Source organism: Quercus robur, chromosome 6 (genome assembly GCF_932294415.1).
Source record: "Quercus robur chromosome 6, dhQueRobu3.1, whole genome shotgun sequence".
Lineage (NCBI taxonomy): Eukaryota > Viridiplantae > Streptophyta > Magnoliopsida > Fagales > Fagaceae > Quercus > Quercus robur.
Window position 1 is genome coordinate 34,415,432 of NC_065539.1, and position 24,871 is coordinate 34,440,302.

Sequence of the window (24,871 nt, forward strand, 5' to 3'; positions counted from 1 at the left end):
TTATGCAATCTTAAGCAAGCAAATTACTAAAAGCTTCAATAAAATGCTACTAATAAGAAGCGCTCTTCAACCCCACATACAGGAACCCATCGGTTACCTTTCTCAGACAGTCCCACCGGAGACTTAGACACTACAAATAAAAAATGCAACAAACACCCACCACTACTGTTTGATCACCATTCCAAAAAGCTTTCTTTCTCCCAAGTTTCATGCAGCTCATCTCCAGTCTCTAACAGTGCTTCCCACTTCTCTGAATCTTCTGGCTTTCGACGAGCTTGGTCTGATGGTAACTTGGAAGGCTTAAGTTATAGTGTTTCTTATTGTGACATAGAAGACTTCGGCAATTCAAGTAAACCAAGAGAGTTTTTTCATAAACATAGCAAATTAACTGGGACCACCATGTTACAGACATCACCATCTTTCTCGATATTTACTTCAACTGATGAGTTTCAAGATGGAGAGCATAATAATAGGCTGCAAGATCCTATCAAAGAAGAACAGGAGAGAACTGTTACAATAGGAGAGAGCATAGAAGCTATGGGTAGTGGTGAATTCAGTTTTGGTAATAAGAAGAGTATAGGGTTGATTGAGGAGGGGAAGGAGGATGAGGAGGAAGAAGTTTTAAACGGGATTCAGAATCTGAGTGTTGAAGTAGGAAATGAACCTGTTAGTCCTCCCATGTATCTTGCTGCTGGGCTTGGTATTGACAGTTTTAGTATTGGTGGTGGTGAGCTTGATGGGGACTTTTTATCTCCTGCGAACTTTGATGATAGCAGTGATGTTGAAGAGTATTATAGGAAGATGGTTGATCAGTATCCTTGCCACCCTTTGTTTCTGAGAAACTATGCTCAGGTTTTGCAGGTTAGTCTTCTTTTTCTCATCTTTTCTCTGCTTTCTCAATATATAAACTTATTAGAGCTTCACAAAATTAGGAGGAACTATGAACTGCTAACACATGTGAATTCTACCCTTGATTGTGCACCCATAGATTGATCAAATACCTATTTTCAACTCCTGTTGTTGCCCTGTTTTATCAGATCTGCTTGATAATAGGGATTATGAGCAGAAGGTCCAAGCTTTTTAAAAATCTTGTTCTAATTATCCAAGTGTGGCGAAAATCAAAGGCTATGCTACACACTAAATAGACCTTACTTGAGAGGGTACTTTTATGCAGTTTGCTTCTGTACTAGTATTGTTGTTGATGGCGGCAGTGGCAGTGCTGTTACTGCTGCAGTTGCTACTTTTTCTATAGTCCTATTGCTAGGCCTAACCATAAACTATGTGCGTCCAATGACCCTTTTCCAAAATGTATCACCACTATACCTGAGCAAAAGTGCCTCAAGGGGAAGAAACCTTGACATGAGGGGGGGCTGCTCTGATGCCCTTAGGTTTTAAGGCCAATTGTGTGTTCATGTCATGAGGAGGAGGTCTCAAACAGCATAATTTATGCATGAGCGTAGACATATTACTCGTCTGGGTTTGGGTGAAGAGTCCAGATCTGTGGTGCAACTGAAACTTTCAATGAATTACCTTCATTTTGGAGGACCAAATCTCAATCCAAAGCAGGATTTTTAGTTAAGATGTGAACATTGACTGAAATATCAGATTGATGAGCAGACCAAAATTGCAGGTCTATGATGTGTTTCCATTGCTAACACATGTATGCCCCACTAACCAATTAAACCATCATTTGAGACATTATATGCTTCCTTCCTAATTATATAGTCTCTCACAAATCTTCTCTTGCCAACCAATAGTTTATTGGTAAAGCTGAAATTAGTGTATGTTGAAACTTAGTTTAACTTTGTTGATTAAAAAGATCTACTACTCAATTGCAGAAGCATTATATTTATGTCAATTATGGATGAACAGGAAATTAATAGGAATAACAAAAATATTGAAAAATAACCAGTAATGCCCAAATCATGTTCAATGAAGGGATGCAGTGCATTTGCAATTAGATGTTGATTTCTCACCTTATGCATGAAGTGGACTTCTTTTTTCTTATTCTTTTTTATATGATAGTCTAAGGGAGATCTTCAAGGAGCGGTGGAATACTATTCTCGTGCTACACTAGCAGATCCTGAAGATGGTGAAATTTTGGTTCAGTATGCTAAATTTGTGTGGGAAAACCTTAATGACCAAGATCGAGCCTTGAGCTACTTTGAACGTGCTGCTCAAGCTGCTCCTCAAGATAGGTGAGTACTTCCTTTCTCCATCTGGCTTCTAAAAGAAATACAACCCTAAGTTTGTACTTCAAACAGCTGGAGATTCTACTAAATTGATCTGGATTAAATTCTAGCCTCAGTTGTTTGCAAAACCTGTCACTGACCTGCAGAAACCAGATGACCTAGTTTGAACTTGGCAACCTGATTGTTTATCATGTCTTAAAACTAACCTTTTAGTCTCATTTCCAGCCATGTTCTCGCAGCATATGCTAGTTTCCTCTGGGAAATAGGGGGTGACGGGGAAGAGGATGAAGCACGTCAAGATCACATTCAGGTGTTACTTTCGTCAGAGGAATTGATGACTCTGGAAAATGTTTCACATAGTTGGATTGATCTAATGCCTTGCATATTATGTGCAGATTGAAGAGGAAGAACGTAAGAAAGAAATTGAAATCTCAACATCCAAAGAAGAAATTGGACTAGTTAGTCCATCCCTACACCTTGCAGCAGCACTTGGGATTGATGTTGCTGATTCTACTGCAGATGAATCCAGCAAAGTTGGCAATGTTGAGGAGTATTATAAAAAGATGATTGATGAGAGCCCTAACAACCCCTTGTTTCTAAGAAATTATGCTCAATTCCTGTGTCAGGTAAGATAAGAACATTCTGTTCCCCATTTTGTTTCAACTCTTCATAGTCATCTCATTAAACTAAGCAACTATTGACAAGAATGTGAGGCCAATACAGATAACATATTTTTTTAATTATTACTGGTAAGTTGGGCACACAACTAGTGAGTTTTGAACCCACAACCTCCCTCCACTCATTCTAGTGGGAAGAGCAAGTGTCATTTGAGCTAGAGCTCATTGATTCCAATACAGGTAACAGATTTTAAGATCACCATCTGTATGGAACCCAGTTCTATAGCATATCCCATAGGTGGCCTACTCATTATCCAGCTATGTGGAAGACTAACACTGATCTAACGCTTTTAGTAATACGAAAAGCATATGCTTTTGCTCTGGATTTTACTAAAGTTTCTGAATAATCTGATTTTTCCCCACCTACTAGACTGAGATACCATTTCTCAGTTAGCCTTTTCATTAAGTTCTTATGATTAATGTCAGCTAAGGGTCCTTTCGCTCTTACTACGGATTAAAATATACTGTGAGTTGTAACAGATGGATACAACTGCTTGTGTGTGTGTGCGTTGTGTGTTTCCTTTTTCCTTCTAGGGCGGTTTGGGGAGGGGGGGGGGGGGGGGTGGGGGAGGTTGGGGGTATTGTAATGTTGTAAATACATCTTGGCATAAAGAAACATATCTCTTGCTACTAATTTTTCAGCAAAATGAGCACCTAATGCCAATGGCTGAAAATTTGATTTCAACATGTAGTTAAATTCATTAAAATATATTCAAACATGTTATATGAATGTCTGTGACTAACTCCTACTGAAAGGTAATGTCTATATAATAAATCCTACCAATTTTGCTCCTGATGTTATGATTAAGTAGTCTGGATAGATGGCAACCATTCCATGGTTTTCAGTGATTAAGCCAAGACAAATTCGCCCAAGTCAAGAAATCATGAGACTACATCAGAAACTTCATATGCCTCTTTATATTTGTAGCTATTTTGGCATTTTAAGCTTTCAAAAATTATAGGCCCTCTTTGTTGCCCCAAAGAGAGGACACTAAAAGCCACTGAACTGTCCCAAAGCTGGATTATAATTTTCACAAAATTTCATATCCATCATCAATAGTTAGTCCACAAGATAACCAAGGTTCCTTCAAGTGATAGTCCGGTGGTAATTGCATCCTTTGTGTTGCCCTGTGTCTGTAGTTCAAACCCCACCTCCCCCTCCCCCGCTATCTACCTACCTCAAAAAAGTCAACAAGATGACTACACATGAAGTTAGCTGGATTTTGCTGAAAAATACTGAGAAGAAGATGAAAACTTAGGTTAATGGACTCAAAAGAATATTTAAATGCTCCTTTTAATAACCACTTATGAATCATTTTTCAGAATGAATCCATTGCTTCAAGTTTTAGATCAAAGTAATCCATGAACACAAATAACTCGAGAGAGAATTGTGCCCCACAGGGTTGATGATAGGAGCTGCATTTTTTCGGTTACAATATATCCATCCAAGTTACTATGGGTACCTTTGCCCAAACGACATGTTTGAGTATAAATATATATATATGTGTATGTATTAGTTGTTGCAGGTCTGTAGCCCATTTTATGAAATCAAGATAAATTTTTGACCTAAGAGTACAAATTAAAGGCAGCACAGAAATACCTATCTTAACATTTTCTAAAAACATATATCACTTACCATAAAGCACATGAACCTTGATTGGGATAAGAAAAACAGGTGTAGAGAAGATGATGCATGGCTCCCCTTAATTTCGCTAGCTTGTTCTATGATTGACCTATTTGTGGTATATTAAATCAGTGTCTCTGCATTAAGTTGATCCAATATCAATTATGTAATTATTACGTTTAACCTGCAGTCCAAGGAAGACCTCCCAGCAGCAGAGGAATTTTACATGCGTGCTATACTAGCTGATCCTAGGGATGGTGAAATCATTTCTCAGTATGCTAAATTGGTGTGGGAACTTCATCATGATAGAAATAAAGCATTGTGCTACTTTGAGAGAGCAGTTGAGGCTACTCCTGGAGATAGGTACAATTTTCCTGCAGTATTCCTTGCTTCTCTATTCAAACTTTAGAAGCTTTCCCATATTCTCATCATGTTAGATGCTCATGCTCCTTCACACTTAATGCACACACTTTGCATTCCGCACTTGTGTCATGATCATGCAGGAGATAACTCTCAATTAGCCCCATCTAAAAGGTTATTTATGATTGGATAATCCTGGGTGCCACTTCAAAGGCTTGTAAAGAAATTGAAAAATAGGGATCTAGAATACTTAAAGTTTGGACAGTTACCAATAGTTGTCGCTAACTCACTTCTCTTGTGCAAATCCTATTCTCCAGACATTGGTGGATAGGCTTCCATTACATGATAAAAGTCTACATAGAGTAGGCAATTTATAAGTTCATATTTTAACTCCAAAAGCAAAAGGAAGTTCTCAGTACTTATGCTAAGAGCATTGTAAGTTGTAACTCAATGGTATTATTTGCTCTCCTTAGAAGGAGAACCAGGGTTCAAATCTCCCCTCCCCACTTCTTGTTACAAATAAAATATTAAAAGAATAAGCTATATATGACATTACGTGTTTTGCTCTTTTGTTTTTCAGTCATGTTCTTGCAGCATATGCTAGTTTCCTGTGGGAGACAGAAGATGAGGAAGAAGGTGACCCAATGCAAGACTGCATACAGATACCTCGTCTCCATGAACAAGCTAGGAATGCTGCAAATGCTTAACTGTTTTGCAGATTTAGACCAGTTGTCAGAATTAAGGCTTAATAGGAGCAAAAGCATAAAAGCAGAAGCCCTGTATGTCTCAAGGACACAAAATTATCCAATAATGTTGTGGTTGTTTACTTAGCCATGGTTCAATAGTAGTCATAGGGCTATAATTGAAACTTGGAGTCCACTCTGCGCATACAATATCAACAAAAGCCTTAGTCCCCAAATTTTGGGATCCTGGCTTAGGTAAAATAAAACAAAATTTTCAACCAATTTGTAATATGATGTTGGATTATGCACCCAAAAAAGAAAAAAAGAAAATAAAGAAATGAAAGGTGTTTCTTTTTTTCTTCTTTTTTCACGTTTTCCTGTTTGATAAGTACATGAATGGAAGGTGTTTCAGATATGCTGAATAAAGCATGGAACAAATGCAATAAGACAAGCAATGACGTTTGAGGCTTCATTTTGATTTAAATCTGATTGAACATATGATGTGATAAGCGTTGTGGATAAAATCGAGCCTCACTTTCTCCTGTGAGTCAATAAAAGCTTTTATTTGTTTCTTGCACTAATCTTTCTCCCTTTTTCTAAGCAAATGCCCTAGAACTTCTAGGCTAGCGCCATGCATTTGCACATAATTTAATTTAATACTACATGACAAATGCTTTTTATTATTTACCTGCTAATAATTGTATATTGCAAATTCTTGAACACTTAAAAATTGTAAGGCTTTGTAATGTCGTCAATATCGCCCTTGTACAAACTTTGAGTCACTCTTGAATTTCATGTGAGGTAACTGTCTCGTAGTCAAATGCACCTTGAACAACACCAACAGTACTCCATTGCTCATTTGCATCATAATTGACGGAAAAGCATGGGCGATGGTATTAGCAACAACTGTATTAGCAGATCCATCAAAAGGACTCTCATCTCCATGATCTCCCATAAGGAAACTAAAATACATATAGAAATTAGGAATGTTTTTGGCGATTATTTTTGTCATTGCTCTGTTGTGGCAAATTGTAAGTGACTACCGATTACTCACATGAATTCACAATTTTCTCTTCATCACTCATATTAAGTGACGTCAAGCATGGAGCAGAAGTTGTGTTCATAGATTTTCTCAAATATATCATTGTTAGTCGAAGCTCCATTTTGGTTTTGTTGTATACATAGCCACATCACTCTCACATAACCATGTTGCATAATTATTATTATTATTATTATTATTATTATTATTTTATAAGTGACCATGCTGCATTATTTCCATTGTACAAAAATCAATAATAATAACCTATGTTTTGAGTGTGATGCAGTATGAATTCGAAACACCAAATACCATCTTCTTATCTGGGGGATTATTTTGATGTATGTGCAATTGATGAGCCCCCAAAACAAACCTTTTAGATTCCAAGAAATCTATATTAAGAATATTTGTGCCATAACTTTTGCCACAATTTTGACATAGTTTATCAATTTCATATGAACTCATAACTTTTTCTCTGCCACTTTGTGCTATCAAATGTGATTCCAAAATAGGAGCAAGTATTAAGTTCTTGAATTCATATTATTTCATACTTCAATACTTGAGGTACAGTTGTCTCATACCAAAGGGAGGATTTGAGGCGGCAATATTTAATATAAGTTAGCTACGAGGGTAATTTCATCATTTAGCAAACTATGATGGTATTTGCATAAATTTAATTTTTGAAAGCCAAGTACAAGGTTTTTTAAAATAAATAAAAAAAATCATTAGTTACAATGAAGAAGGGAGGATTTGAACTTTAGACGTTTTCATTGTAACATGCCAAGAGATGTCAACTGAGCTAAAAAAGTCTTGACCCCAATTACTAGTTACTTGACTATTAATTTTAACTTTAATTTGAATAGTAGAATACCATTTACTAAATTATGGATCAATCAAAGTGTTGATTACATGTTTTCAAAGTTTAGGATGTAAAATGCAAATGCCTCCATACTTTATGATAGTTATCTATAATTAATCTTGGATTTTATAAAAAAATTATATTAAATATTTCTAAAGTTTTATTTTTAAGACAATGCATATCACTTTTATTTTGCATGTTGTCATTATAAATTTTATGAGTTCTTTTTATACTATTCCCAATTTGAAAGAGATACATAATTGTTATTTTATTCAAAACTGCCCTCATCGCTCTCTTTAATTGCAAATTTATAAGAGATTGAAATGGAATAAGCGCCAAAAAAAAAAAAAAAAAAAAAAAAAAGAATGGAATAGAAAGCAATTTAGTGTATTTTATTTAGAGTGTTTGGAAGTATATAAAACAAATAGTGGAAAATGAATTAAATATAAATTTACTATTACACACTTCATATCTATTTATTTTTTCTCAAAACAGGGATAAATTTTATTTCAATTAAGGAGTTAGTTTTTTTTTTTAATAATAACTGTGAAGATAGAAGTATATTTTGATAATGAAGAAAGAAAAAAAAAAAGATAAAAACTGGGCAGATACTTCAACGGCGACCACAAGGCCCATCTAACCCAGTTTAACAAACTAAAAAAATGATGAAGTCCAAAAAAACTATAACAAATGTCTCGAGGAATTAAGCAAACACAACCAGGAGCACACTGGGGACTCATTGTCAGTGGCAACGAAGGTTCTAGGATTTTATTTATTTTTTTATTTATTTTTATTTTTTCTTTCTAGGGGGAGTCATTGGATCAATAAGAAATATAAACTATATAAAATCTAAAACAAAAGAGAAGTTGAATATAACAATATCACAAAAAAAATGAATTCAAATACAGGAAGTTTTACAATTGCCTTTCATATTTAAAATTTTTTTTTCTTTATATTTTGAAATTGTTGCATGATAATTATATTATCAATCCTATTAGTTACATTTTTTTCAATTTACACAGTCAAACAATCATTTATCTACTGATCTCTCATTCATTATTACAAATTTTGTTAATAGTACTAACAAAAAAATAAAAAATAAACCATAAAATTCATTTGACATTTTTTTTTCTAATACAATGAACACACTAATTATTGTTACTAAAATTAAATCTTGAAATCATTTAGTGTTTCTAAATAAATAAACCATATTAATTATTATTGCTTATAATACTTTAATTTATCAATTTATATCTTTTACTCTTTGCAATTCTTTTATTGAATTCACAAGACATTTTTGAGTATATTTTTTACAATTCCTTAATTTAATTTGTTATATTATGTCCCACGGCCCCACTGAGTAAGTGACTAAATTGTTTAATTGTTTCATAATTTCATTGTTTTTTTTAGTGTTAATGCTCGATTCCACCGTCTGATCCACACAAAAACTTTATATCAAAACACTTTAAACAATCAAACAGTAAACACACGCATAGAAACTGACGGTCACAGATCAAAAGTGAAAAAAATAAAAACTCAAAACTCAAAAAGCTTCTTACCAAAACACTTTTTAAGTAACCAGTTAACTACACAAGTAGACTACGCAGTCACACGGTAAAAGAGAGCTTATCAAAACAGAAAACACTAGACCAGCATAAACTAATAAACACACACACACGCGGTGAAAGCTTTGAGCCACCGTCCCACACTTTTACAGCTTACCCATAGCCCAGTTCTCAGCTCTTAATTCAAGAGGAATTTTTGTTTTTATATATTATTTTTTATTTGGGCCTGATTGTATCCCGAAAGACAGACCCAAATTTTTTTTTTAAGCTCAATTAAAGGCCCAATAAAACTACTAGTATCGAAGTCGGGTCTCTTCCGAAAAGACCCGAATTCCTCATTTACTCTCTCTCTCTCTCTCTCTCTAAAACCCTAACAAAGCCTCCCTCTCTGTTTTTCTCTCTTTGATAATCGAATTTCAGGTATATTAATTTTCGATATTTTCTTTCACTTCTAAGAAACGATTCCTTTTGTTTACGTGTAAGAATATGCTTAGTGTTTGATTTTTGGAATTTGAATTTGCTTATTTTTGGAATTATTGTCTTAATGGTTTCTGATTTGATTTGATTTATTTATTTATTTTTTTTTTTTTTCTGGTTGAAGCTAGAGAGAGATTGGGTTTACTTCACGCATTATAGTAATTTTATGATAGAAATAGCTTGTTGATGTTATACCCATTGATGTAATAAAGTTATTGTATTGATACCCTTTTGAGTTTTTGAATAATTTTGTTTTAGTAAAGAAAATTGGATGGATGCTAAATTGTCTCTGTTGTTTTTTATTATATTAAATTAGATGGGGTTGTGGATTTTGTTTCTGTGTAGTTATGAATGAAATTTAATTTTACTTTCACTTCTTTGTTGTTGTTGTTGTTGTAGGGTGATTGCTGCTGAACCTTCAAGATGGTGCAGTATAATTTTAAGAACATTACTGTGGTTCCAAATGGGAAGGACTTCATCGACATAATTCTGTCCCGTACCCAACGGCAAACACCGACAGTTGTCCACAAAGGCTATGCCATCTCTCGCCTCCGCCAATTTTATATGCGTAAAGTGAAGTATACCCAGACAAACTATTATGACAAGCTCTCTACCATCATCGACGAGTTTCCTCGGCTTGATGATATCCATCCTTTTTATGGAGATCTTCTTCATGTGCTCTACAACAAAGATCACTACAAGCTTGCCCTTGGTCAAATCAATACTGCAAGGAATCTGATTAGTAAGATTGCTAAAGATTATGTCAGGCTGTTGAAGTATGGTGATTCATTGTACCGATGCAAGTGTCTGAAGGTTGCTGCTCTTGGTCGCATGTGCACTGTCATAAAAAGGGTTGCTCCTAGTTTGGCTTACTTAGAACAGATCAGACAGCACATGGCTAGGCTACCTTCAATTGACCCAAATACTCGGACGATCTTGATTTGCGGGTATCCCAATGTGGGCAAGAGTTCCTTCATTAACAAGATCACTAGAGCTGATGTGGATGTCCAGCCCTATGCTTTCACCACAAAGTCGCTCTTTGTCGGTCATACAGACTATAAATACCTAAGGTATCAAGTCATCGATACACCTGGTATTTTGGACCGGCCTTTTGAGGATCGCAATATTATTGAGATGTGCAGTATCACAGCTTTGGCACATCTTCGAGCTGCAGTGTTGTTCTTCTTAGACATCTCGGGGTCTTGTGGATATACCATTGCACAACAGGCTGCACTTTTTCACAGCATTAAGTCTCTGTTTATGAACAAACCTTTGACTATTGTATGCAACAAGACTGATTTGCAACCACTTGAAGGGATATCAGAGGAAGATAAGAAGTTGGTCATGGAGATGAAAGCTGAAGCTATGAAAACAGTGATTGGTCAAGGAGGTGAGCCTACTGATGACCAAGGGGTGCTGCTGACCATGAGTACTTTGACTGAGGATGGGTTAATTGCTGTGAAAAATGCAGCTTGTGAGAGGTTATTGGATCAGAGGGTTGAAATAAAGATGAAATCCAAAAAGATAAATGATTGCTTAAATCGTTTTCATGTTGCGATACCAAAGCCACGGGACCAGAAGGAAAGGCCACCTTGTATACCTCAGGCAGTTTTGGAAGCTAAAGCGAAGCAAGCAGCAGAGAAGGAAAAGAGGAAAACTGAAAAGGATTTGGAGAATGAGAATGGTGGTGCAGGTGTATACTCTGCTAGTTTGAAGAAGAATTATATCTTAGCTAATGATGAATGGAAAGAAGATGTATTGCCAGAAATTCTTGATGGGCACAATGTGTATGACTTCATTGATCCTGATATTTTACAAAGGCTTGAGGAGTTGGAACAAGAAGAAGGGCTAAGGCAGGCAGAGGAAGTTGATGATGATTTTGAGATGGATGGCAAGGAATTGACTCCAGAAGAGCAACAAGCATTGGCTGAGATTAGGAAAAAGAAAAGCTTACTCATTCAACAGCACAGGATTAAGAAAAGCACTGCAGAGAGCCGGCCTATTGTACCAAGAAAATTTGACAAGGACAAGCAGTTCACAACCAGGAGAATGGGAAGGCAGCTATCTGCTTTGGGGCTGGATCCATCTAAGGCCATTGACCGAGCCCGTAGTAGGTCGAGGGGTCGGAAGAGGGAGAGGTCACCTGATAATGAATGTGGTGATGCTATGGATATTGACGTGGACACACCTAACAAGAAGCTGCGAATGAGGTCTAGATCCCGATCAAGGTCAGTCTCACGGCCACCAGGTGAAGTTGTCCCTGGAGAGGGCTTCAAGGACTCTGCTCAAAAGGTTAAGGCACAAAAGCTTGCAAAGAAATCTTCCAAGAAGAGGAACAAGGATGCACGTCGTGGTGAGGCAGATAGGGTAATACCTACTTTGAAACCAAAGCATTTGTTCTCTGGGAAGCGGTCTACCGGAAAAACTGATAGACGTTGATTTACTAGAGGTAAATCCATGTGCATTGCCTTTTCATTTTCACTTGAGCTTGTCCTTTTCTTTTAACGCACTCATGATTTTTCTCATTGCTTATCTATATATATTAAGATTGCATTTTTTTATTGATATTTAAGAGATCTTTACATTGTTTAATAACTAGTATTTACACTGTATGTTGAATGTGTTGGAATATTTTTTTTTTAAATCATAATTTTGATTAAATGGTCATTCATTGAATGATGAAATCGGTTTTATATATTTATAATTCAATCAATATAATAATATCTCATAGATGGATCAGATACATTTCATGAGTTGGCAAATTCATGCTAATTGTTTAAAGATAATTCCATACGTTGGAGTCTTTAAAGCTATCAATTGTTTCCTTATTGGCTGAAGTTATTGCTTTAAAACGTTTTGACCACTAAAAGCAAGTTATGATATTTACGTTTATATAATTCAATGTTTCTTTAGCCAACATGAAGATGCAGCCATGTCCAGTTTTGGGATGAGAAAATCAATTTTCTTACGTGCACCATTTTCATGTAAAAAGAAAACTCCCTACATTTTTGCTGAGTTAAAAATTCTAGTTTCATGAAAATAATATATCTATGTATATACTATATTTCTGGGTAGAAGAAAAATATTGTTGAGAGCTTCCTATCCTACAAGCTGTGTAGGCTTGTAAAGATAATTAGCAAGGTGGCTGGGTTGTTGTATCCTGGGGGCGGCATGCACAATATTAGTCTACTACACCGGTAATCCTGTAGACGTGTGCATCGTCTCAAGACAATGACATGGTCCACACCTCAACCCTGCCATCTAAAAACATTTATGAATTGACGGTAATTTGCTTCTGATGCTATGAGATTAATTTAAAGCATCATCAAGGTAATATCTCTCAATTGTTCTCTAATTTTATCGTTTATTCTAATTTATGTGAATTTTAATCATTTATATGTTATGTTGAATGTTATGAAATTCAATTTATTCATTAATTATTGTTCTTAGGAACAACAGAATGTTCATGGTTTCGCTGCGTGCCTGTGCTCTGAGGCTTCAGGTGCTTTTTTTTTTCCTTCTCCCCTGCATGCTTTTGGAACGGATGTATCTGTTTTAAGATTTTCAGATTAGACTGATGCTGGTAAATAGGAGGATGCCAAAGCTGTCAGCAGCAATTATTGGGTTCTTGATTGAACATGTGTTGATGATGGTACTCACCTTTCTTGTAACTTGGTTCTACTTTGAGTCATTTTAGTCATCAAATCATTTTATGCATAAAATTGCTAAAACATCAGACAATGTAACCTATTTTATCCGAGATTCCTTGGTAAAGAATATATATATATATATATATATATATATATGAAAGTTCCCTTGATGCTTGATTATTATTTTTTTGAGAATCAAGTGCAGTGCCTGTAAATTTTTATTAAGCTCTTTGCCGTGCATCCATTGTATGGAAAAGTTTGGTATGTTGATTACCTTTAGTTTCTTAAATGCTAATATCATATCAATAGGTGTAAGGTGCACTTTTTTTCTTACTTTCCCCCAAAATTCTTTTGGAATCAAGAGCATCCCCTTTTATTTTTCTCACATGCAAACCAGCTTATATCCTTTATTGGATATGGCTAAATATAAGAAATTGTTCTTGCATTGGAATATTTTTTAGCCATGTGGAATAATCTCATGCTGCTTACATTCTTGCATGGGCTGTTTAACCCTTAAGAAAGGCAATTGGAAGAGCTTAGAGGTCAGGTTTATTGACTACTTTTCCCATTCTAGGCTTTATAATTGACATCATATTATGATATTAGAGATAGGAATTTTCAAAATCTTCAGGAGGTTTGATTTCTTTAGAGTAATAATCAAGATGCTTTTTTGTACAGGGCATGTTGGTTCATGGTTCGTGGAGACAGCATTCCTTGGTTTTACTTGCAGTCAAGAAAGAATTTTGTTCCATCAATACTTTGGTTTGGCTGTAGGTTGCACACTTCTTGACCATGGCAGCATATCAGCAGATTTTTGTTATCTTCTTTCTTTTAGCATAATGTTGAGGCAATTTTGAGTTTGAGAAACGCTTTAAATTATAATTTTTCCTAGCATAATGTGTATGAGTTCACAGATGAATTTGGCTTAATTGCTGTTTGTTAGATACTCCAAGAGCCAATTCAAATTATGTTTTCATCTATTACCGTTTTGAAACAATTCTCTGATTCAGTCAAATTCTTTGCTTGGTTGTTTCTCTTAATCTTGTAAATACGTATGAGTTTGCAGATGAATTTGGCTTAATTGCTGTTTGTCTGATACTCCGAGACCCAAATCAAATTATTTTTTCATTTATTACTATTTTGTAACAGTTTTCTGATTCAGTTACGGTAGCACCTGAAGTGTCCTACCTTGCAATGAATGGAAGATTGTACAAAGATTTTATCAGGTTAAATAAGCCATATCTTGGATTTCTTTGAGAAAGAAGAGGGTCCAGAGTAAGGTAATACATAAAATCAACAATGAAATGGTCCACTATAAATGAGCAAGATATATGACAACTATTATGCTATCATTCAGATACTACACTATGCCTGTCTATATAAGAATATAAAATTATGAACTTTTTCAGTATTTTTTAACCTTTTGTAATGTTATCGCATACTCTCTTTTAAAAGTTGCATTTTTCACATGATTATTCTAAATTTTTAATTGTTTAGGGGTCAATACTGGCATGCATGTTTGTGCCTTAATTGGTATCAATCTAACATTACATGGGGCTCATATAAGGGGGTAGTGTGTTATTTGCGTGTGTGTATGTATATGTACGTAATGCTTCTTTGGTTTTGTAAGGAGACGAGTATGTGACGCCTAGCAAGAAAATAACGTGAATGGCCAAAAGTGACCATTCAGTTGTTGCTGAATTAGTTCATGGTACTTGAAATTTGATGATGACTAGTGGGACAAAGCCAGGGAAATTCAGAATTGGTATGAATATGTTGGAAATTGATATTTAGGACGTATAGCTCAAACAAAATTAAAAAAAATGCTCAAATTATTGGATGTCGCATTTCTCACAAGGAAAACGCCTAACATTGACAATGCTCTCGTTGCATGATAGGTGCTTTTGTGTCTTGAGAATGCTGAATGGAGACCCTAATTGCCTTGGTTTGGCCATATCCAATTAATGCTTTTAGCAAAACATCTGGCACTAGATAATATAGTTTTGTTTTGCCCTCCCAAATGCCATCTTATCTAGTCTATAAATGCCTTTGAATGTTGATAGTGCGCTTGGTTTAGTATGTTTGTTTATGTATTACACTCAACCTTTTTTTTTTTCTTTTTTTTTATAATTTTATTTTATTTTTTTTTATTTATTTTTTTTTTTTATAGTTACAATTATATTTTTGCCAATTTTTGCAAGTAAACATATAAGCAAAAAGTTAATAGAATCAACTTTAACCCAATACCACTATTTGACCTTGAGGGATGTCCATTTTAGATAAACAAACACAACATTCTCGGTTTATAGGCTAATTTATAAACAAACAGAATATTCAATGTGTATACACACTATGGTCTGACAGTTGTCACTGTATCCTTGCAGTTCTAAATCTAACTTAACCTTTAGTATTAGCATGTGAAAGTGAAAATTAAAGTGAACTAGATGCACATCTTTTACATCTTTCAGAAATAATCTTAGCTACTTGAATTCTATGTTTAGTAGACATATGAAAGGTTATGTGACTTTGCGCTAATAATCTATATACATGCGCTGCTCATCTGAAGAGACACTTGCACCTGAGTCACCTTGCATCTAACAAGAACAATTTTGGTGTGACGTGGGGGGCCAACATTATCAGCATCTTTACCAATCATTTAGCCCACTAATGGTTATTTGGTCCCATATGGCACATGGGTTTGTGATATTTTGAACTGTGGAACTATGCTTCATGCTCATGGAGCTTCTGTCTCGAAGAACTGATTAACTTCAGTACTGATGGTATGTCTGAGTAGTCTAGTACCAAGAGTAAGTTTTTAATGCAAACGTACTAACAGGTAGTCTCTTTGTGAGGGTGGGTTGTCAGTCAATACTGGCATATACCTTTTTATTGGAGAAGTTGCTGTCAATATTTGGTTCTTAAAGAGTGTCAGATTATAAAGCTTTAATGACAATAGATTAGCTGTCATCACTGACTTTAAGCATCGGAGGATCAGTAGTTCACACTGCATTTGTGTCCTTCCTATCACCCATTTTGTTTGTGTTGATTCATCGGTCATAATTCTATCTTGGAGTATTATATTTGGATGTTGCATAAATGGTGTAGAAACTTCAGTCAATTATCTTGTTTGTGATTTGTGAGGGCAATAAATGAAAGCTGAATGTGCTTGGTCTCAAGTTTTTGAATGCAGAAGATTAAGGAGAGGTGTCTTCAATCTTCTGACCTTTGTAGATCTTAAAGTTTTTGCATTGTGAAGATGTTTGTTAGGTGAGCTAAAAGATAGTGATGCTTGGTTCCCCACAGTGCAGCGTGTATTTTCTATTTCGTGGGCTTCATCTAGTCAACAATTTTTGTATGTGTTTTCTAACATAGTGTATGCCATAAATTCTGTGAAGTGTTCGGATTTAGGCTTCCGGGTTAAGCGATTCAATTAGACTCTCAAAAAACTTAAACATTGAGTTTAGCTTTTGTAAGATAACAATTTTTTTTTTTTTTTTTTTTTAAAATTTAAGCTTTTGCTTTCTAATATTTTACTGACCTCAAAAGTCAATTGAAATGTTTTGAGCTGCAATTTACTTCTGTACAACTAGCATTTCGTGACCATTTTAATGCCACGTAGAACATTCATATGTCAATTCCTTTGTTATCTTATGGTCCATGTGTATTCAGTTTTCACAGATTAAAAGTTAAAACACTTATGTGCCACTTCAGAAGGAGTTCCTTTTTCAACTTCTTTCCAAGTGATTTAAATTTGGACACTGGAACTTAGCTAGTTTTAGAGATTTTCCTTACCTTGACCTGTCTTTCAACATTAATTTACTAAAACCAAATCCTTCCCAATCTGTCAAATGTTCATTGATCAAACTTTATGTGTGCTATCATGCATGTTGGTCCTGACTACAGATAATTCCATGGTATTTGAGGTACCTCTATCTTTATTCATCTATCCGTCTATTTACAGCAAAAGCAAATATATCAAATAGTTTTGAATGCAATCATCAACTCCCAGGAAAGGGTAGAAGAATGGGACCTATTATGGGACTGTAATGTATGATCATTACGCTTCAACCGGGTTATTCTATTCCACCTCTTAGAAAGAAAAGAACTTAAATCAAAATACTTAATAGCATGGCGATACATTTATACAAAACTTCTACCCCGAGCACACGCAATGGAGCCATAGACAGTCAAGTGAAATCCAATCCACGAAATAATTTGATCTATGGACAGCATCATTGTAGTAAAGGTTGTAATGCCAGAGGAATCATTACCGCAGGGCATAGAGGGGGAGGTCATAAGCGTTTATACCGTAAAATAGATCTTCTAAACATTGTCAAGTCCAAAAAGAATCCTATATTTTTAATCAAAGTAGAGGCAATAAATAGAATACAATCAAAACTGAAAATTTTGATAATGTAAAAAGAAATTTTGGTTATGATCAAGCTGCTTTGGGGGTAAGATCTAAGTTTTCTGCATATTCCTGTTTGGAGAGGCAAGCCAATTATACATGAAATGAAAGATAGGATTGGAAGAGAGAGAGAGAGAGACAGAGTTTTCTTGGGGACTCATAAATGCTTAGGTCCTACAAAAGAGAAGCTGAACCAATCAATAGGTCCCTTTCTTTTCATGCTACTTCTTTCATAACTGTTGTTGATGCTGCAAAAACATATTTATCTGCCGCTTCTTATGCACGTATGTTCTTTTCACATTGAAAAGGTGATACTCTGTACCTCAAAATAAAAATTTATGGGGGGAAATAATATCCCTTCATAGCTAAAATCCCTGCCTTTTCAACAATGTTTCTATTGCGGCTGCTTTTAATTGAGTGATGTATTCTAATGGTATCTTTCTAGTACGTATGGCCCTCCCCTGCATTAGAAAATAGACTGGCTTGATGATGTAATTGCTCATTCCTTGACTATGTCTGAAATGGAAGGTCATTCTTTTTAATTAGTCCAGTATTATCAACCTAAAGCCATGTTTGCCTATCACCAAGGCAATCAATATGTAAAGGAACAAGAACAAAGCTTCTTAATTTGTCTTGACAATTGTAAAGAGAAAGCATGGAAAAAATTGGAAGCTTTTGAATGCTTATAATGTTTTCCTGTACTTGTTACTCTCCATTAGTATTTTTATTATTTATCAACTTCATATGTATTTTTGGGATTCTGATTCTTTTGTGAATAAAAAGGCATTTGGAGGCAAGTTTAAGCAAGTTTGGTCTTGTCTACTTTGATAATATATGATGATGTATTTTTAAGTCTGCTCAAGTATTCTGTTTAATTGCCGACATTGTTCACTACTCATTGTATCTTTGTTTTCTTTAGCATAGCTTGCTTTCACTGTGATTAATCATAAGACTAATTTGTAGTCGGCACAATGACGTGCTACTAACGACATAATTGTGAACGCTGATATTTTTTTCTCCATTTAATCCCAAACAAATCTTACGTTGCCACATATAATGATTCAATAAGTACAATATTTTATTATTGACTCTCTTTGGTCCTCCCTCTTTTACCCACTTGAGATGAGTTGTTTACATTTTTTGGTCCCCCAATGGGGACTCTTACATGTTTATCACATCAATTACTCGTTTACTTTTATACTCATGCCCTCAAACTTCTAGACTTCCTTTCAACTTTTTTGTTTTCTTTTTGGCATCAATAGAGTAGCTGCTAAAGAAATTGCAGTGAGACAGAAACATAGGAAGAATATAATGTAGAAGCATATGTATATGTAATGTGTCATGGCAATATATATTTCTGTTTGGTGTGGCCAATCTTCACTTGTTTTAGGGTCTATTTCTCTGGAAAAGATTGTATGTGATTTGTTAGTTGTGTATGTTTCTCAGTTTAGAAGATTCCCATGTAATGACAACCAATTATGGACCCCCGGGTGTGGTGGCTCTTGTTTGTTCTTTTGCCAGTAATTACTTTTGAGAAGCTTTTAGACTCTCATATTACCACTTGAACCTGCTACAAGGTCTGTTTGGCACATGGAAAGCAATTCGCAGTCATGGATTAGGTATTTTTACATTCTAGAAGATTAATTATGTCCCCACTGTTTTTGGATTTTCATATTTCAGTAATATATTGGAGAGAGAGAGAGAGAGCATGTCGATGGGAAAAAAATGAAAAATGCACAGAAATTTTTGCATAGTTATAAATCACCTAGGTGTAAAGTTTTTGTGTAGTCAACAGAAGAACATGATGGTGGTGTGCAACTTTCACTGAAAACTGTGTTTGCAAATAACAAGGTGTCTGAGAAAGTTCCAAATCTCTTCTTTTCCTACCTCTCAAGTGAAAATTTTTTATAGGCATTTTTCAATATTATGGAGAGTAACCACTAAATACTTTTCCTCAATTTCTCTATGTAACTTTAAAGGGAGCATCTTAGCCAAACAATGAGTAGAACAATTTTTTTTTTTTTACCATTATTGACATATAGTTTATTGTGATTGATCATAAATAAAAGTGGTAAGTGATGGGTTTAGATTAAAGTAAAAAAAATTCAATTATATTAGAGAAATGTTAACATGCACCATATGGTATCATTTAAGGATAAATTATTGTGGAGTCCAATTAATAAAAAATTAGCATAAATACTAAAATGATAAGTGGAATTTAAAAAGTTAGTTCCATTAACTCCATAACCTATAAAATTGGTCAAAAATATAATATAAAGTAAACAAATTTGACATAAAGTAATTTCTTCAGTTAACATGAAATTATTTAGCAGAATTGTAAAAAATGTGTTGAAAAAGAGTTGTATTACTAATATTTAGTCTCGACTAAATTCTAAACCGTTTGATTTGGACGGACTGATCATGCCCCACGTGCATCATCATCATCGTTTAATTTTTACTATTTTATTTTTTACCTTCAGATACACGTGTGGAGGAGAGAAAGACAGAGAGAGAGAGAGAGAGAGAGAGAGAGAGAGAGAGATTATGTGAAGTGGAAGCAAATACATTGGCTTGGTTATAAAACAAACTTTGATATATTTTTCTTCATGCTCTTTATGATTTATATTTGATGATTACCTTGTGAGTGAAGAGAAATATGTAATAGAAAAAGACAAAGGTTATGGAGTCATGGAGTCAAAGACAAGACGACCTCCCTCTCTCTCTCTCTCTCTCTCTCTCTCTCTCTCTCTTCAGGTCCCCCTCCAAACCGTTTTCTACTCAGACCCATCAACCAACACTTCTCTCTCTTTCTCTCTCTATTCCCTATATTCTAAGCAAACCCCACAACCATCAGTATAATCATGATCATTTTTCCCACCTCATGAAGCCTCCTCTCTCACTCACTCTCTCTCTCTCTCTCTCTCTTTCTCTCTCTCAAGCTAGCTCTTTATCTATAAAGTGTTCACCAATCTACATCAACTCATTTGGGAGAGAAATCAAAATACTCATATATCAATAAGCTAGCTAGCAAATATTGGATCTAAAGCTAGCTAGTCTCTCAAAAATAATGAGGAAGCCTGAGCTCTCATCAGTTGGGAAAAACAACCAAGTTAACAACAATAAGCTTAGAAAGGGTTTGTGGTCACCAGAAGAGGATGACAAGCTCATGAACTATATGATGAACAATGGACAAGGCTGCTGGAGTGATGTAGCAAGAAATGCTGGCTTGCAGAGGTGTGGAAAGAGCTGTCGCCTTCGTTGGATTAATTACTTGAGGCCTGACCTTAAGCGCGGTGCCTTCTCGCCTCAAGAAGAAGCTCTCATCATCCATTTGCACTCCCTTCTTGGCAACAGGTTCATCCATTCATATCTGTCATAATCATTTGCATCATGCTTAACTGTTTTCTGTACTGTCATAATGTATTTTGATGTTTTTATTTAGAACTTCTGATATATATATATGTGTGTGCGCACTAACTGGATTTTGTTTTTTTAGGTACTGTAATTGGGGTTTTTGTATGGAAATAAATAGTTTAGTGTTTCCTTGAGTTTGTTAATGCCTTCCTTTGATGTACCCAACTTTATTTCGGTTTAATTTTTCTTGTGTTTGATAAAATATTTTCCTTAAGGGAAAAAAAAAAAAAAAAAGATATATATATATATATATATTTATATATATATATATATATATATATTTTTTTTTTCTATACTTTGTTTATTTAAAATTTAAATCAATTTTATAAGCATTTTCTTTTATGTGAATGACGTAAAAAGAAGAGGATAGAAATTCATAATGTGATTATGGCATTATGAACTATTGCTAACGGTTTTTTCTTTCAGTAATTTAGGTTTTTTTATTTTATATACAATTTTTTAAAATTCACCTTTTCAGGTACAATTATATTGTAATCAAATTTTAACAAATAAATTTCAACAAGAAGGTGCATCTAAAGGAGCATAAGAATTTCGTTGAAAGTTAATAAATTGTATCTTAAAAAAATTAAAAATTTTGTACATAAGTAAATAAATTTAAAAAGGATACATGGTATAAATAGTAGTAATTATGTTTTCTAATTTACTTACAGTGGAAACTCCTGGAACCCAAAATGTAAATAAATAATAATAAAAAATCAATATAGAGAGAGAGAGAGAGAGAGGAAAAAGAAAAGCACTAAGTGCGTGCAAAGAGTCAAACAAGCACATAATCAGCCCATGTTTTACGTATCTCATCCAAATCTCCTAACCAATATAATATGACCTGTAAGCCATTAAATATGACCTGTAATTTTTACATTCTTCTGATGAACCTTAAAATTTATACATATAATATAGATTTACACAAACATAATAAACAATTATGCGTTTGTATTTATTCATTTGTGTAGTATATTATATATCTGGACTTATGGACACGAGGGTTGGTTATATTATATATTTGAAACACTCTTTTTGGAGGATTAGAGCTGAAAGGGACATTGATCTTCTGATGTGGACAACTGCTCTTTGAGTTGAAGACACTCCATACCCTATTTTTGTTTAATGAATTAAGCTTTCATGGGGAAAAAAAACACACTTAAAAAGCATAAAATATTACATAATTTAGAGTCTAACATATAATTTTGGTTTTCAAATACTTCTTTTGAAAGACAAAGTTGACCCAAAAGAAAACAGGTAACGTGGTGTCGATGTCTGCACTTTAAGTTAAAGACACTCCTTACCTTTTTTTGAGTTCTAGTTTTAGCATGCAAATCATGCATTCAGAAAATAAATAATACATAATACACTTTAGTTGAAACTGACATTTTTGTTATGTTTCTCATTTCAAGGTGGTCTCAAATTGCAGCACGCTTGCCTGGACGAACTGACAATGAAATCAAGAATTTTTGGAATTCAACAATAAAGAAAAGGCTTAAGAACTTTTCATCTACACCCTCACCAAATACAAGCGATTCATCATCACCTAAAGATGTCATGGGAGGGCTAATTTCCATGCAAGAACAAGGCATCATGCCCTTGTACTTGGATTCATCATCGTCAACAACAAATTCCATGCAGGCTATGACCTTAAACCACATGATTGATCCATTGCCTATGATCCATCATGGCCTAAACATGTCCAATAGTGCAAGTGGATACTTCAATGCAGCACCACAATACATGACTCAAATTGGTGTCAATGGAGATAGTTTTTATGGTGGAAATGGAGTCTTTGGGGGTGCTGATATGGGCTTAGATGGTGTTCCTCCTTTAGAGAGTATTAGCATTGAAGAAAATGTTAAAACTGAAAATATGTATAATAATAGGACAATGAATAATAACACCTCAAATAACCTGAACAACATCAGCAACTGCAGTAACTACAATAATAGAGCAGAAAACTTAGCTCGAGTTGGAAATTATTGGGAAGGAGAAGAATGGGACTTGGAGGAGTTGATGAAGGATGTTCCCTCTTTTCCTTTACTTGATTTTCAAGCTGAGTAATTGATCTGTGACCTTATAATATTTTCCTTTTTCTTTTTTTTTTTTCTCTTTCAATATACTTTTCTTAGAATTTTTTTTCCATAGAGCTACCAATATCCTAGTCATAATAGGCTTCATAAAAAGTAAAAATTCATTGTTTATAACAAACTACCCTCTGGCTTTTGGTTAGCCTCAAGACTGAGTTTCTTGTGCTTTACTGTATGGGAAGAGACTGAAATAAAGGTCACATTTGAAGGTGGTATATATTGGTGACATTATGATATTCTTGAATGTACATTTACCTTATTGTGCAGCTAGAGAGAGAGCAAGTTGGTCAATTGTTTGAGCATCCGGGTAGGTATTGCTATCTTCATGCATGTTAAAGGCCACATAAAAGTAGAGAGGGACATCTAGTTTTAGTTGGTATATATATATGTAAGTTCTTTTTTTCTTTCTCCCTTTTTGGGCCAAGGTTGGTAAATATAAGTTGTAGTATTGTATGAGATGTACAGAATGATGTAAGGATGAAAGTTAATGTTGTTAGTGGGACAAAAAGTAGATTGTACTACATATGTGTATTGATGAATTTATGAAAATTTTCTCTCTCTCTCTCTCTCTCCCACGTACTTTTTGTTGAAAGTTTATTTATTGAAATGGGTTAAATATAATTGTAGTTAGAAAATTTGAGATTAAAAACTGTTATCAAACAGACACACAAGGACATGCACACAACTTCGGCTATACTCCAATCTGAATGAATCCTTTTTCTCCTAAGTGGATCATTTTTCTTCTGATGGGGTTTAATCACTTAGTTGGGATGTCCACTTGGAAATCAAGTCCACAATAAAGAGTACATAGTCAGCTTGCTCTCATTGTAAAACTTATCCCCCGTTATTTTATTGGTTAGTTAGCCCAATTGGGTGGGTTTTGGGACTAATCATAACTCTTTCATCTTCATTGCTATGCCCAAAGAAAGCAAAATATATAGGGTTACCTGTCATTATTTATATGAAGATAATCAGTGCAAAGAGAAATTTGTCATGTCAATGAACCACTTATTCAAGAAGTGAATAGAAAGCAATCTTGGAAAATGACCTCGAATAATATAGTTATGCAAGAGGACATGGTGGCCATTTTCACTTTGAATGACGGATGAAGAAAGTGGTCATTCAAATCATTTCCCTTTAGAATTTGATTCCACGAGGACCATAACTAACATATGTAAGCATCAATTATTTTAATTTTGGAAATTGGAAGGTTGTTTTCTTCGAAAACGATGTACTGGCTGATCATTAATTAAATATTTGGATCTTTCATGTGAATGGCATTGACAATTCTTTAACTGTATTGGATTGGACATTTCAATTGCTTGTTTTTTCAAGCTTTACTGGACTTGGTTGGACCAAAGCATGTAATTTTATGGTTCATGATTAATTTTTTTAGTTATTATTGGTGTAACTCAATTAAATTTTTTTGATATTTTCAACAAAAATATCTTGAGTTTAAATTCTTCTTACCCATTATTGTAGCTATCCAATTATAAATAATAATAAAAAAAATGATCCAACATTTTTGATTCGTTGTTTTTCATTTGTCTCTTTGTTTTTTAGGTACCTTTAAGTAGTTTTGGGCCTAATGCTCTATTTGGACATCTTCTAGGGCCAATGCAATAAGCCTAAAGCCAACCCAACTCTATTTGAAAAGGTCTTAGGATACATTTAGATTGAAATGAAAAATTAAAATTATTTCATTATTTAGCTTATTTTTGTTACTATTCATAAGCTCTACTACACTTTTTTGCACTATTCATGTGTCTCACTGTACTATTTCAACTAATTTTCACATTTATCTACAGTACTTTTAACAATAATTTTTCAATT

General features: G+C 34.4%; 3 protein-coding genes across 18 annotated transcripts in view; all 3 read left to right on the forward strand.

Moving 5' to 3' along the window:
* Nucleotides 1-227: 227 nt before the first annotated feature.
* Nucleotides 228-24,871, forward strand: part of LOC126688545 (uncharacterized) — a 37,960-nt gene continuing 13,316 nt past the window's right edge. The window contains exons 1-5 of the mRNA XM_050383272.1: nucleotides 228-861; nucleotides 2,026-2,198; nucleotides 2,418-2,502; nucleotides 2,588-2,818; nucleotides 4,684-4,856. Of these exons, the coding sequence (XP_050239229.1) occupies nucleotides 400-861; nucleotides 2,026-2,198; nucleotides 2,418-2,502; nucleotides 2,588-2,818; nucleotides 4,684-4,856 (1,124 nt within the window). The 5' untranslated portion in view covers nucleotides 228-399. The remainder of the gene's footprint in view (nucleotides 862-2,025; nucleotides 2,199-2,417; nucleotides 2,503-2,587; nucleotides 2,819-4,683; nucleotides 4,857-24,871) is intronic.
* On the forward strand, nucleotides 9,258-14,120 carry LOC126688543 (nucleolar GTP-binding protein 1-like). 16 transcript variants are annotated; one of them, XR_007644291.1, is made up of 6 exons: nucleotides 9,258-9,416; nucleotides 9,873-11,922; nucleotides 12,585-12,803; nucleotides 12,924-12,975; nucleotides 13,065-13,125; nucleotides 13,802-14,120. XR_007644291.1 is itself a non-coding variant. In XM_050383271.1 (3 exons), the coding sequence occupies exon 2, from the start codon at nucleotides 9,897-9,899 to the stop codon at nucleotides 11,910-11,912; it is 2,016 nt and encodes a 671-aa protein (XP_050239228.1). In that variant the 5' UTR covers nucleotides 9,258-9,416; nucleotides 9,873-9,896; the 3' UTR covers nucleotides 11,913-11,922; nucleotides 13,802-14,120. The 16 variants fall into 16 exon arrangements, 1 of the variants encoding a protein (XP_050239228.1); XR_007644292.1 differs by having other exon boundaries at nucleotides 12,933-12,975; XR_007644284.1 differs by having other exon boundaries at nucleotides 12,924-13,125.
* On the forward strand, nucleotides 20,503-23,609 carry LOC126688546 (transcription factor MYB46-like). The gene is made up of 2 exons (XM_050383274.1): nucleotides 20,503-20,885; nucleotides 22,358-23,609. The coding sequence occupies exons 1-2, from the start codon at nucleotides 20,599-20,601 to the stop codon at nucleotides 23,010-23,012; spliced, it is 942 nt and encodes a 313-aa protein (XP_050239231.1). The 5' UTR covers nucleotides 20,503-20,598; the 3' UTR covers nucleotides 23,013-23,609.

What these genes read in the sequence shown, in the direction of transcription:
- LOC126688543 (XM_050383271.1), top strand. Translation starts at nt 9,897, where the DNA reads ATGGTGCAGTATAATTTTAAGAACATTACTGTGGTTCCAAATGGGAAG.
- LOC126688546 (XM_050383274.1), top strand. Translation starts at nt 20,599, where the DNA reads ATGAGGAAGCCTGAGCTCTCATCAGTTGGGAAAAACAACCAAGTTAAC. An exon ending in CACTCCCTTCTTGGCAACAG is followed by an intron (nt 20,886 to 22,357) that starts GTTCATCCATTC and finishes TCTCATTTCAAG; the next exon opens with GTGGTCTCAAATTGCAGCAC.